The 14,525-nt window shown below is 41.1% G+C and overlaps 1 protein-coding gene across 2 annotated transcripts in view; it reads right to left on the reverse strand.

Annotated features, from left to right (window-relative positions):
* The window catches only part of LOC125254480 (thrombospondin type-1 domain-containing protein 4-like), a 40,444-nt gene extending 29,633 nt beyond the window's left edge, over nucleotides 1-10,811 (reverse strand). Inside the window, exons 1-7 of one of the 2 annotated variants that reach the window (XM_048169104.1) lie at nucleotides 10,576-10,811; nucleotides 10,020-10,063; nucleotides 9,539-9,596; nucleotides 8,847-9,082; nucleotides 8,421-8,694; nucleotides 2,899-3,001; nucleotides 1,773-1,909 (exon numbers count right to left, since the gene is read on the reverse strand). In XM_048169104.1, the coding sequence (XP_048025061.1) occupies nucleotides 1,773-1,909; nucleotides 2,899-3,001; nucleotides 8,421-8,694; nucleotides 8,847-9,082; nucleotides 9,539-9,596; nucleotides 10,020-10,042 (831 nt within the window). In that variant the 5' untranslated portion in view covers nucleotides 10,043-10,063; nucleotides 10,576-10,811. Of the gene's footprint in view, nucleotides 1-1,772; nucleotides 1,910-2,898; nucleotides 3,002-8,420; nucleotides 8,695-8,846; nucleotides 9,382-9,538; nucleotides 9,597-10,019; nucleotides 10,064-10,575 lie in introns of those variants that run through there. The other variant, XM_048169105.1, reaches the window with a different exon arrangement.
* Between the last annotated feature and the right edge of the window lie 3,714 nt (nucleotides 10,812-14,525).

Consider the following 14,525-nt stretch of genomic DNA (forward strand, 5'->3'; position numbering starts at 1 on the left):
CCACCCAGAACACCATAGAAGCACCCTGGCAATAATCCAGAACACCCTACCCTAGCAACACCATGGCAACCATCCAGAACATACAACACTCTAGAAACAGTCTGGGAACCATCCAGAACATCTTGGCAACACCATGGCAACCACCCATAACACCCTAGAAGCGCCCTGGCAATCATCCAGAACACCCTAGCCTAGCAACACCATGGCAACCATCCAGAACACCCAAGCCAAGCAACACCCTGGCAACCATCCAGAACATGCAACACTCTAAAAACAGCCTGGCAACCACCCAGAACACCCTGGCAACCTCATAGCAACCATATAGTTTAACAGTGAATTACAGCATTAAAACACCACAGTCAGGAATGCACAAACTAGTAAAAAATACACACTGAACGCTATGCAATTACTACATTCTTAAATGCTTAAAATAAAAATTAAAAAAAATGTTTTAATTGGCAGAAATATTATTTAGAAAAACAAACATTCCTTTAAATATCAGGGGGTTTTTCACTGGGGTTCCAGTGAGACACACACACACACACACACACACAAACTTACACTCATACACATGCTCTCTCTCTCTCACACTCACTCACACACTCCTCTGGCGTTGGGCCGCAGCTCAGTTACTCAGTGGGATTCCCTTCATAAAGGCTCTTTCTTTCCTTCAGTGTGTGAAACGGTGAAATTCTACAGCTGGAGTTACACTGCTTCAGCATTTACCAACACAAACCGTTTCAGGACAGGAAATGCATCCTAAAGAAACGTTTATTTGTCTCATTGTGTCTCTCAAATTAAGTTTTAGCATCTGAAAAATGTGCAAACTCATTAAAAGTACAAACACATTTATTCTGGCATAAACTGATGATCATTATTTGCTGAGTTTCAGATGTTTTGGATTCCGGAACAATTTGGAAAAGTCTCTCTGAATCCGACCGATTCCTAACGGCCTTTCCTGCCAACATCTCTAAATGTCATAGCTAATGCGGTTGGATTTGTTGCATCCCGTCACAGATCCTCCTCAATACCCGAGCAAGAGATCTTAAAGCTGTGGATTTGTCTGACTGATCTCTGTGAGCTTTCAGAAGAATTCAAACCATCCACAACACAACCTACAGGGACGGAACCAAACCTCCGCCGCCTCATCTAACCTTTACAGACAGTGGTGTTTGTGAACACGGCCACATGTTGGCATGTGCAGCTTGTTATTCCGGCGTCTGTGTTACATCTTGTTTCTGCAGGGTTTGTTGAAGTGACATGTCTGAAAAAAGCACAGCTGGACAACAAGCAGATTCTGGACGCACTGAGAGCGTGGCTAATTCACTCACAAACACAAAAGATCCTCCGGCTCAGACGGCCGGCAACTGTTGCGCGTCTGACAGTCTTTACATGCAGGATGTGGCTCTGAACTCTGGGTAATTAAAGCTTGCCTGAACAACAGAGATCAGACAGAATATTATATATCTGGAAGAGAAGAGCGTCTGAAAGGCTGATGTCCAGATGATCGAACACCTTTAGCATGCCGTTAGACTCCATTAGAAGTCTAGAGTGTGTAGAGACCCAAATCATACTTGCACACATGAAACTTTCTGCTAAATGACAAACAACATGAGCAAAACATGAGCTCTACTGCCCTCCACTGCACAACTGCAGCACTGCAGCTACTAGTGTGCTTTATATGAAGCAGTGTGCAGCAAGTATGCTACTCATTAAAAAAATGCAATATCACTTCTGGAAGCAAAATATTGCAGTAAATACCTGATACCTACCTGACACTTTCCCGCCACACACACGGACGTCTGGTTCTGTCCACACGGAGTTCCATCGATGACTCGGTCCGCCTGACGGACGTAGAATCTGAAGCCGATGGCACGGCAGTTGAGCTCACAGCGCTGCTCACTGGAAACTGACCAAACACAAAATTTCATCATTTGTTCAAATCACTATGATGTACAAATGAGAACATGTAATGATTCACAGCAGCCACAAGAGGACAGCAAAGACACATGATAAAACACCTACAGGTCATGTGATTCTCTGTGGCCTCAGCTAAGAAAAGTATGACCTAAACATTCCCATTAAGATATGAAAACTTTATATCTGAATGTTCAATTTGTAAAAAAAAACTTAAAAAAAAAAAATTTCCTTAACTTTTTTTGTGAAAGTTAAGCAACATTCCATTTGCAAACATTACTGGAACGCTACATTTGAAACAAGTACTAACATTTAAAAAATGTTAGATGAACATCCAACTAAAAAGTTTCAGAAAAAGACATTGCATGAATAATGTTTTTGTGGTAACATTTTGAGAACATTATTAAAGATCAGATAACTTTGAATGAACGTTCTATTAACGTTACTGGAGGAACGTTTGTTCATAACTTTGAGAGAACCTTGCCAGAACATTCCCTGTTAGATTTGGTGAATAATTAACTAGCTTGTGTCATCAAGACATCAACACTAAACTTTGGCATGAACTCCTGTGGGATATAAGAATATTCCACACAAACGATAAACGTACATGAACATGAATCAAATACTGCCGCAGTGTCAAAGTTCATAAATCAGAGAAGATTCACTCTTCCACAAGATCCGACATGCCGGGAAAATCCACCGCAGTGCAAATTATTAACTCACTGAAATGTGACTGTAACTTTAATTGCAACATGATCATTAGAGCTAATTAATAACACAATATATGTGTCATTCAGGATGATTTTCCTTCGGGTAACATTAAAAATGCTTCTGCCAAAAACAGAAAAACTGCAAGAGATTTGATCGGTAGTGTAAAATCAAAGCATATGAATTCTATCAAATGATGAAACAATATAATAAAAAAAAATGTAAAATCATTCCATCATTCAATCATGCCATGAACTGAGAGAATCTGCTCACCATCATTAAAAGGTTCCCATTGGTAAAATCTCCCCATGAAGGGCTGTGTGTTGAACGAGGAGCACTGCACTTCTCTGATTGGTCTGCTGGATGATGGACAGGCCTGTGAATTCATAAACACACCCACATATTCTTTTCCAGATCTTGTCCGCCACACTAAAGTCTAAAGTGTTGTGAATAAATCTTGCATCTCTTCAGTGTTTTTATAAAGCATCTGTTTGTACTCAGATGTGAAATTAAACGCTGTACCAGTTTCTGCCACTCTTAAAAATAAAGGTTCCAAAAAGGGGATTTCACAGCCATGCCATATAAAGGTGCATTCACGCCATGACATCATTACTGTAATTACAACTTGTAAAAAGTGTTCAAGACCTCGTAATTACAACTTGTAAATGAAGCGTCTGACGGAACCCTTTAAGGTTCTACATATGAAGCGCCTGACGAACCCTTTAAGGTTCTACATATGAAGCGCCTGACGGAACCCTTTAAGGTTCTACATATGAAGCGTCTGACGGAACCCTTTAAGGTTCTACATATGAAGCGCCTGACGGAACCCTTTAAGGTTCTACATATGAAGCGTCTGACGGAACCCTTTAAGGTTCTACATATGAAGCGCCCGACAAACCCTTTAAGGTTCTACACATGAAGCGTCTGACGGAACCCTTTAAGGATCTACATATGAAGCGTCTGACGGAACCCTTTAAGGTTCTACATATGAAGCGCCTGACGGAACCCTTTAAGGTTCTACATATGAAGCGTCTGACGGAACCCTTTAAGGTTCTACATATGAAGCGCCTGACGAACCCTTTAAGGTTCTACATATGAAGCGCCTGACGGAACCCTTTAAGGTTCTACATATGAAGCGTCTGACGGAACCCTTTAAGGTTCTACATATGAAGCGCCTGACGAACCCTTTAAGGTTCTACATATGAAGCGCCCGACAAACCCTTTAAGGTTCTACACATGAAGCGTCTGACGGAACCCTTTAAGGTTCTACATATGAAGCGTCTGACGGAACCCTTTAAGGTTCTACATATGAAGCGCCTGACGGAACCCTTTAAGGTTCTACATATGAAGCGTCTGACGGAACCCTTTAAGGTTCTACATATGAAGCGCCTGACGAACCCTTTAAGGTTCTACATATGAAGCGCCCGACAAACCCTTTAAGGTTCTACACATGAAGCGTCTGACGGAACCCTTTAAGGTTCTACATATGAAGCGTCTGACGGAACCCTTTAAGGTTCTACATATGAAGCGCCTGACGGAACCCTTTAAGGTTCTACATATGAAGCGTCTGACGGAACCCTTTAAGGTTCTACATATGAAGCGCCTGACGAACCCTTTAAGGTTCTACATATGAAGCGCCTGACGGAACCCTTTAAGGTTCTACATATGAAGCGTCTGACGGAACCCTTTAAGGTTCTACATATGAAGCGCCCGACAAACCCTTTAAGGTTCTACACATGAAGCGTCTGACGGAACCCTTTAAGGTTCTACATATGAAGCGTCTGACGGAACCCTTTAAGGTTCTACATATGAAGCGCCTGACGGAACCCTTTAAGGTTCTACATATGAAGCGTCTGACGGAACCCTTTAAGGTTCTACATATGAAGCGCCTGACGAACCCTTTAAGGTTCTACATATGAAGCGCCTGACGGAACCCTTTAAGGGTCTACATATGAAGCGTCTGACGGAACTCTTTAAGGTTCTACATATGAAGCGCCTGACGAACCCTTTAAGGTTCTACATATGAAGCGCCTGACGGAACCCTTTAAGGTTCTACATATGAAGCGCCCGACAAACCCTTTAAGGTTCTACATATGAAGCGCCCAACAAACCCTTTAAGGTTCTACACATGAAGCGTCTGACAGAACCCTTTAAGGTTCTACACATGAAGCGTCTGACGGACCCCTTTAAGGTTCTACATATGAAGCGCCTGACGGAACCCTTTAAGGTTCTACATATGAAGCGTCTGACGGAACCCTTTAAGGTTCTACACATGAAGCGTCTGACGGAACCCTTTAAGGTTCTACATATGAAGCGCCTGACGAACCCTTTAAGGTTCTACACATGAAGCGTCTGACAGAACCCTTTAAGGTTCTACACATGAAGCGTCTGACGGAACCCTTTAAGATTCTACATATGAAGCGCCCGACAAACCCTTTAAGGTTCTACATATGAAGCGCCCAATAAACCCTTTAAGGTTCTACATATGAAGCGCCTGACGAACCCTTTAAGGTTCTACATATGAAGCGCCCGACAAACCCTTTAAGGTTCTACACATGAAGCGTCTGACGGAACCCTTTAAGGTTCTACATATGAAGCGTCTGACGGAACCCTTTAAGGTTCTACATATGAAGCGCCTGACGGAACCCTTTAAGGTTCTACATATGAAGCGTCTGACGGAACCCTTTAAGGTTCTACATATGAAGCGCCTGACGAACCCTTTAAGGTTCTACATATGAAGCGCCTGACGGAACCCTTTAAGGTTCTACATATGAAGCGCCTGACGGAACCCTTTAAGGTTCTACATATGAAGCGCCTGACGGAACCCTTTAAGGTTCTACATATGAAGCGCCCGACAAACCCTTTAAGGTTCTACATATGAAGCGCCCAATAAACCCTTTAAGGTTCTACACATGAAGCGTCTGACGGACCCCTTTAAGGTTCTACATATGAAGCGCCTGACGGAACCCTTTAAGGTTCTACATATGAAGCGTCTGACGGAACCCTTTAAGGTTCTACATATGAAGCGCCTGACGAACCCTTTAAGGTTCTACATATGAAGCGCCTGACAGAACCCTTTAAGGTTCTATATATGAAGCGTCTGACGAACCCTTTAAGGTTCTACATATGAAGCGCCCGACAAACCCTTTAAGGTTCTACATATGAAGCGCCCGACGAACCCTTTAAGGTTCTACATATGAAGCGCTTGACAGAACCCTTTAAGGTTCTACATATGAAGCGCCTGACGAACCCTTTAAGGTTCTACATATGAAGAGCCTGACGAACCCTTTAAGGTTCTACATATGAAGCGCCCGACAAACCCTTTAAGGTTCTACATATGAAGCGCCCAATAAACCCTTTAAGGTTCTACACATGAAGCGTCTGACGGACCCCTTTAAGGTTCTACATATGAAGCGCCTGACGGAACCCTTTAAGGTTCTACATATGAAGCGTCTGACGGAACCCTTTAAGGTTCTACATATGAAGCGCCTGACGAACCCTTTAAGGTTCTACATATGAAGCGCCTGACGGAACCCTTTAAGGTTCTACATATGAAGCGTCTGACAGAACCCTTTAAGGTTCTACATATGAAGCGCCCGACAAACCCTTTAAGGTTCTACATATGAAGCGCCCGACGAACCCTTTAAGGTTCTACATATGAAGCGCTTGACAGAACCCTTTAAGGTTCTACATATGAAGCGTCTGACGGACCCCTTTAAGGTTCTACACATGAAGCGTCTGACGGACCCCTTTAAGGTTCTACATATGAAGCGTCTGACGGAACCCTTTAAGGTTCTACATATGAAGCGCCCGACAAACCCTTTAAGGTTCTACATATGAAGCGCCCGACAAACCCTTTAAGGTTCTACACATGAAGCGTCTGACGGACCCCTTTAAGGTTCTACATATGAAGCGCCTGACGGAACCCTTTAAGGTTCTACACATGAAGCGTCTGACAGAACCCTTTAAGGTTCTACACATGAAGCGTCTGACGGAACCCTTTAAGGTTCTACACATGATGCGCCTGACGGAACCCTTTAAGGTTCTACATATGAAGCGCCTGACGGAACCCTTTAAGGTTCTACACATGAAGCGTCTGACAGAACCCTTTAAGGTTCTACATATGAAGCGCCCGACAAACCCTTTAAGGTTCTACATATGAAGCGCCCAACAAACCCTTTAAGGTTCTACACATGAAGCGTCTGACGGACCCCTTTAAGGTTCTACATATGAAGCGCCTGACGGAACCCTTTAAGGTTCTACACATGAAGCGTCTGACAGAACCCTTTAAGGTTCTACACATGAAGCGTCTGACGGAACCCTTTAAGGTTCTACACATGATGCGCCTGACGGAACCCTTTAAGGTTCTACACATGAAGCGTCTGACGGAACCCTTTAAGGTTCTACACATGAAGCGTCTGACAGAACCCTTTAAGGTTCTACATATGAAGCGCCTGACGGAACCCTTTAAGGTTCTACATATGAAGCGTCTGACGGAACCCTTTAAGGTTCTACACATGAAGCGTCTGACAGAACCCTTTAAGGTTCTACACATGAAGCGTCTGACGGAACCCTTTAAGGTTCTACATATGAAGCACCTGACGAACCCTTTAAGGTTCTACACATGAAGCGTCTGATGGACCCCTTTAAGGTTCTACATATGAAGCACCCAAAAAACCCTTTAAGGTTCTACACATGAAGCGTCTGACAAAACCTTTTAAGGTTCTATATATGAAGCGTCTGACGAACCCTTTAAGGTTCTACATATGAAGCGCCCGACAAACCCTTTAAGGATCTACATATGAAGCGCCCGACGAACTATTTAAGGTTCTATACATGAAGCGCCTGACGAACCCTTTAAGGTTCTACATATGAAGAGCCTGACGAACCCTTTAAGGATCTACATATGAAGCGCTTGACAGAACCCTTTAAGGTTCTACACATGAAGCGTCTGACGGAACCCTTTAAGGATCTACATATGAAGCGCTTGACAGAACCCTTTAAGGTTCTACACATGAAGCGTCTGACGGAACCCTTTAAGGATCTACATATGAAGCGCTTGACAGAACCCTTTAAGGTTCTATATATGAAGCGTCTGACGAACCCTTTAAGGTTCTACATATGAAGCGCCCGACAAACCCTTTAAGGTTCTATATATGAAGCGTCTGACGGAACCCTTTAAGGATCTACATATGAAGCGCCCGACGAACCCTTTAAGGTTCTACACATGAAGCGTCTGAGGGAAACTTTAAGGTTCTACATATGAAGCGTCTGACGAACCCTTTAAGGACCTACATATGAAGCGCTTGACAGAACCCTTTAAGGTTCTACACATGAAGCGTCTGACGGAACCCTTTAAGGATCTACATATGAAGCGCTTGACAGAACCCTTTAAGGTTCTATATATGAAGCGTCTGACGAACCCTTTAAGGTTCTACATATGAAGCGCCCGACAAACCCTTTAAGGTTCTACATATGAAGCGCCCGACGAACCCTTTAAGGTTCTACATATGAAGCGCTTGACAGAACCCTTTAAGGTTCTATATATGAAGAGCCTGACGAACCCTTTAAGGTTCTACATATGAAGCGCCTGACAGAACCCTTTAAGGTTCGTTTAGATGTCTTTGGTCCATGCTGCATTCATATTTCAGTCGAACTGAGTTCATTTTAATCATACCAAACTTGCCAAGTGTGAACACACCCTCAAAGTTAAAAGAGCCCTTTTCCTGGGGTTAATGACGATGTTAACCAGGGTTAAATGTTGTGTAAAAACACAGTTTCTCTGCAGATGTTACCATAGTGTTGCAGATCTTGTGCTGGTTTGGCGCTCCGGGGCAGGAGGTGTTCGGCAGTGGGCTGTACGGTCTGACCTGCACTGCCGTTGTGTGATAGCGACTGTTTTGATGGCCGTTTCTACCATGCGTCCTGTAACTCTGGTGTGGGAAGTTTGATGCCGATCGTCTCTGTTTGTTCTGGGATGTTCGGCTGGAATCTTTCTGTAGAGGTGTTACGTATGAAATCCTGCCGTATCCGTACGTCCCTGGACTGACGCGGCTACTGTTTGCTTTTCTTCAACAGACAGAAAATACATAGAGAAAGAATTGGTTTCCCAAATGTAATTTCCCAAACGTTAACTTAAAATATCAGGGGGACTATTAAATATTTTATTCTGAAGGTGTTCAGCTGATGCTAAAGAGGTGAACTAAATAATGACGTCAAACCTCCATCCATGTCTGCTGACACTCAGCCGTCTCTGCTGGCCTTGTGTTGACGGCTTTGAGTCCATGTGTCCGCCGGGATTGACCGGAGACTGAAGGCTGTAGAGCGGCAGACAGACTCTGATCCGTTCCTGAACACCTCTACCGCAGGATCGTGAACACTCGCCCCATGAACCCCAGGAGCTCCACAAGCTAGACACCGCTACATCAGAACCAGTCTGCTGTGGATCAGACCGGATCTGAGCGTGTGTGACGACGCATCAGGCACATAAAGAGGAAATAAACAGGAACAGAAATGAGATGCAGTTTGATAATGACAGCTAAGAAACCAGTGAACAGAAACAGCAGGATGTCAATCAACAGCTGACAGCCAATCAGAGGGCAGAGGGCGTGACCCTGAAACCATCGGTCATTCTCAGGGTCAGCGAGAGGTCAGCACATGTGATCACTCTCATATGATGACACTGTGCAAATGCTTCATTCTTCTCTACAGAAATCCATGAGGTGACACTTTTGAGAATTATGTGGAATATTCATACTGTAAACCAAAACAATGCAAAATATTAGGGACAGAATCATGGTGTCTTGATGTCTAGTTTTCCTGCGAGATGGAGACTGACTCACTGCAATGACCTGCATTGTTTGTATTATAAGGGCAAAAACAGTTAAATAGTCATTAAGACAAAAATAAATACCTTCCTCTTGTGTGTTTGATGATGACACATGAAGATCGGCCACAGGATCACAGCGACACTACAAACACAAGATTACAAGAGTCATGCTAATGCTGACAGTGTGTGTGCATACACTACCATTCAAAAGTTACTATTTTTAATGTTAAGGAAGGATCATGTGACACTAAAGACTGGAGTAATGATGCTGAAAATTCAGCTTTGCATTACAGAAAAAAAATATATTTTAAAGTATATTAAAATAGAAAACTATTATTTTAAATTGTAATAATATTTCACAATATTACTGTTTTTTTTCTGTATTTTTGATCAAATAAATGCAGGCTTGATGAGCATAAGAGACTCAAAAACATTAAAAATAGTAATGTTTCCAAACTTTTGAATGGTAGTGTATATATGTACTGAAATACTATGAAAACATATACACAATGCAAATGCTTTAAGTCCCACTCAAACAGCTGGTCAGATCTGTCATGTTCCTCACCTGATGTTCAGAGCTGCTCTCATGCTGAAGACTGACTGCTGCACCTGTACACACACACATACACACACACACACCTGTGCATGTCGTCAGATGTCACTCAAGTTCAAACTCATGTTGTACTCTTTTTAGTCCTCAGTTAACCTGTGACCCGACCTGCTGACCTCTGAGCGCCGGACCTGTTCAGTGTGTCAGTGACAGCAACACTGCAGCTGCTGCATTCAAGTGCATGAGAGAATGTCGTGCAGGAGTGAATAATAAGACATAAATGAAGGTTTGTGTGATATTACAGTAGTGAGATATTAAATTAGTTAGTTATATATTTTATATGAAGGCTGTTAGTTAGTAACATCAAACAACAAAAAAAAACCTCTTGTGGAAATGCTTCAATGGTGTGTTAATAATTTCTGAAGTAACATGAAAATATCACATGAAACATTAATATATTATTATGAGGAACACTAAAACGCCTATTAACTCCCCTTGTTAGCACAGTACAATGACCTGATATTCTGTTGCTGCATGACAGTGTTGTAAAAGTACAGTAATAGTGAGGTACCCGTTGAGCTCCAGCTGTTCTAATGGTGAAAGTGTTGATGTATGACGCGTCCTGACGCGCGTAATCCAGCGCGCTCAATAATCCAGCAGCTCACGCGTCCCTCATTAGCAATAATCTCCATCATTAATCACTGTCAATTGTGTTCAAATACGTTGTTTCCAGTCCTGTAAAAGTTTGTCCGTCACACAGACATCCGTGAAGACATGAAGCGCTCAGAGTCCGTGGAGAGAAATGGAACTAGTGCGCGCTGCGCGCCACCTGCTGAGAGAGAGAGAGAGAGAGAGAGAGAGAGAGAGGGGGGGGGGGAGGGGGGGAGCAAAGTATCTGCTACAGTTTATCGACAGATTTTAAAGTCTGTATTGTAACGTTAAATGTCTCTAAATGTTTATTGTATTCCGATAAAAGTGCTGCAATTCTGATACTATTATTTTAAAATATTGGTAACGCACATACAAATTAAGATGATTTACAGTATGCATTTTAAACATTTAAAATAGGTTAAACTACTCTTTTCACTGACATTTGTTGAAAAAGTGTAAAAGCGTCACCAATAGATTTCCCCGCTTTACCCATGATGCAACCTCAGTTAACAAACATTATAAGAAAGCTAACGTTCATTTTAAGTTATTAAAACATTATTTCATGTTCTACGTTCAAAACGCCCAGTTTCTTTAAATGTTGCAAGTTTTTTCTTGATTATGTGAACGTTAAGTGAACATTCCATTTCGTAAACATTATGGGAATTTTACTTTTGAATGTTCTCTGAACGCTGAAACAAATACATTAAAAAAAGTTAGACGAACGTCCAACTAAAACTTTATTATTTAATAAAAATAAATAACGTTTTATGAACGATATATAGATTACTTGATTACACTTTATTTTGTTGAAGTTGTTACATTGTACTTAGTCAAACAAGTACTGAGTAATATAATTAACTACATGTAATTACGCATAGTTTACTGTTAGTACTATAGTAAGTACATGTAGTAACGAGTAACGAGTAACGAGATTCCAGCCACAATTTGTCCGTCCACACCAGATGCGACGCGACTATGAGACGCAATAAAAGTCTATCAAAGGCCAAAAGGTAAAAAAAAAAAACACTTGAATTTTAACACGTCAACAACATGTAAAATACTTGTGTTTCACGCGCAAACAACAATACATTGTTATGGAAGGCCAAAAGGGCCAAAAACACACAAATTTTAATACGCCAATAACACGTTAAATATGTGTATTTCATGCGTATTTAACGCATATTTCACATGTATTTAATGCGTATTTCATGCATGAAATACATGATAAATGCACGTATTTAACACGTTGATTTTTCACGTGTATTTAACGCGTGAAATACACGTTAAATACGTGTGAAATACACATATTTAATGCGTTGTTGACGTGTTAAAATGCACGTGTTTTTGGCCCTTTTGGCCTTCCATATATATTTTGCATGTTGTTGATGTGTTAAAATTCACGTGTTTTTGAACCTTTTGGCCTTCCATAGAAGTCAATCAAAAATCACAGCCAATCAGAAGAGCGGGCTGGAAAAGATGCCTTTTATCACGTCGCGTCAGGTTAGGACACGGTGTTACACAATTTTTTTGTGCTAACATTTTGAGAACATTATTAAATAACTTTGAACAAAAAAACGTTTGTTCATAACTTTGAGAGAACCTTTCCAGAACGTTCTGAGAACATTCCCTGGTGTTTGTGATGTGAATAAACTGACCAGTGAGCTCTACATGTCTCCATCATCAAAACAGGGTTTGAACACTTTGAGGAGACGATCATCTGATCTGATCCATGTGTGAGGATGTGGTGTGATTTCATACTTTGCCTGTTGTTGGTCTCAAACATGCGTCTCTTTTGCCCTCAAAACAAAAAAACTGCTCTCTTCAGTTGTAACTTAATCTGCTCAAATATTAAGTATTTTCCCCTGCAGAGTTTAAAAGGTTTAAGGATATTTGAGAAGGATTCCAGCCTGACAGCAGGTTTAATTAAACAGGATCAGAAAATCTCCATCACACGAGTCTCCATTCACACCCGCTGAGGAGAAATAACCACCCTGAACAGTTTTCTTCATGTTTTTACCTGCTAATCGTCGACATCACTGTTTCCTGTGAACCAATCAGATGTCAGGATTAGGTTTGGGGCTGAGCTGAAACAACACTGTCATCAGTCTGTCATTTGACTTTGATTTGAGCTGTAGTTAAAGTTTGAGGACAAAAGATGTTGATTCAGGAGCACATTTGCACAGATTTCCTGGAGGTTCTTCAGTTCAAGCACCAGGCCAGATGAGTTCAGGGCCCAGAGAAATACACTGCAAAATATGATGTTCTTCCTCAGCGTTTCTGTCGTTTTCCAGCACAAGTATCCAAACATTCTTAAATCAAGATGCATTTACTGGAGAAGCAGAATGACTGAAGATATTAAGTTTTGTTTACTGGAAAAAATGCTCAAGATGAAGTTTGTGTTTAAAACAAGAACAAATATCTGCTAATAGAGTCAAAAAATGAGAAAACAAGATTATTTTTCCGACTCCATTAGCAGATATTTGTTAAATAATAATAACTGTCACTATTAATAAGCTTTCATTGCAAATACAACATTTTTTTCTTTGTCTGATTAAATAAAGCTGAACAACAAATTCATGAAGGTGTAAATTCAGGTCATTTTCTTTTTAATAACTAGTCAAGTACAAAACATACATCAGTGCTCATGAAGGACCAAGTGGTTTGATTTTGACATTCAATATGGAGAAGCGACAGGCATTAAAGAGAAAGATCTGAAACACACTCTACACAAACACAAACGCTTGTGTTTGGAAAGGAGTCGATTCTTCTCAGTTTTTGAAGAGAATCTCGAGCTGTTGACATGATTATAGAATGTGTTTTAACGGCACAGACATCTGAAGGAAACTCTACTGCACTGGAGACTGAGGTTTGTCACGTAACACACCTGGAATGTACCTGTGTTGAGTCTGTTTCCGACAGACCGGCTTCAATCAGGAGCACCATTACTGACGTCAGAGGAAGTTACTGGCCCACAGGAGGAAGTTCACTCAAATAAACACAGTGATGATGAGACGTGACGTACATTCAGGCTGTTAACTGTACCCTTACCGTGCTTTTATTTATTGCCTCCTCATAAATTATCATTCGAAAGCTTAAACATTCAAAAATTCATCCTGTGAAACCGTTTTGAAAATACTTTACTACTTTAAAACCTTTCAGTAGGCTCCTCCCCCTAGTGGGCAGAGTCATGTTTGCACTATTTTATAATCAAATCCATTAATAAACTTGATAAAACAAACATTTGTTAGAAAGGTCTGAGATTCAAAGTTCCATATTTGGCATCTGTTTTGTAATAGAAGTGATATATTAATTTATGACGCGTAAAAAACTCAATGTGTGTCGCCTGGTTATGGAAGCTTGTTTCCGCCACGGAATAAAACAATTTAAAAGCAATTCTGACTTTATATCACGCAATTCCGACTTTATATCTCGCAATTCCGACTTTATATCACGTAATTCCGACTTTATATCTCGCAATTCCGATTTTATATCACGTAATTCCGACTTTATAACTCACAATTCCGACTTTATATCTCACAATTCCGACTTTATATCACGCAATTCCGACTTTATATCACGTAATTCCGACTTTATATCACGCAATTCCGACTTTATATCTCGCAATTCCGACTTTATATCACGCAATTCCGACTTTATATCACGCAATTCCGACTTTATATCACGCAATTCCGTCTTTATATCTCGCAATTCCGACTTTATATCACGTAATTCCGACTTTATATCACGCAATTCCGACTTTATATCACGCAATTCCGACTTTATATCACGCAATTCCGACTTTATATCACGCAATTCCGACTTTATATCACGCAATTCCGACTTTATATCACGCAATTCCGACTTTATATC

This window comes from Megalobrama amblycephala, linkage group LG19 (genome assembly GCF_018812025.1).
Source record: "Megalobrama amblycephala isolate DHTTF-2021 linkage group LG19, ASM1881202v1, whole genome shotgun sequence".
NCBI lineage: Eukaryota > Metazoa > Chordata > Actinopteri > Cypriniformes > Xenocyprididae > Megalobrama > Megalobrama amblycephala.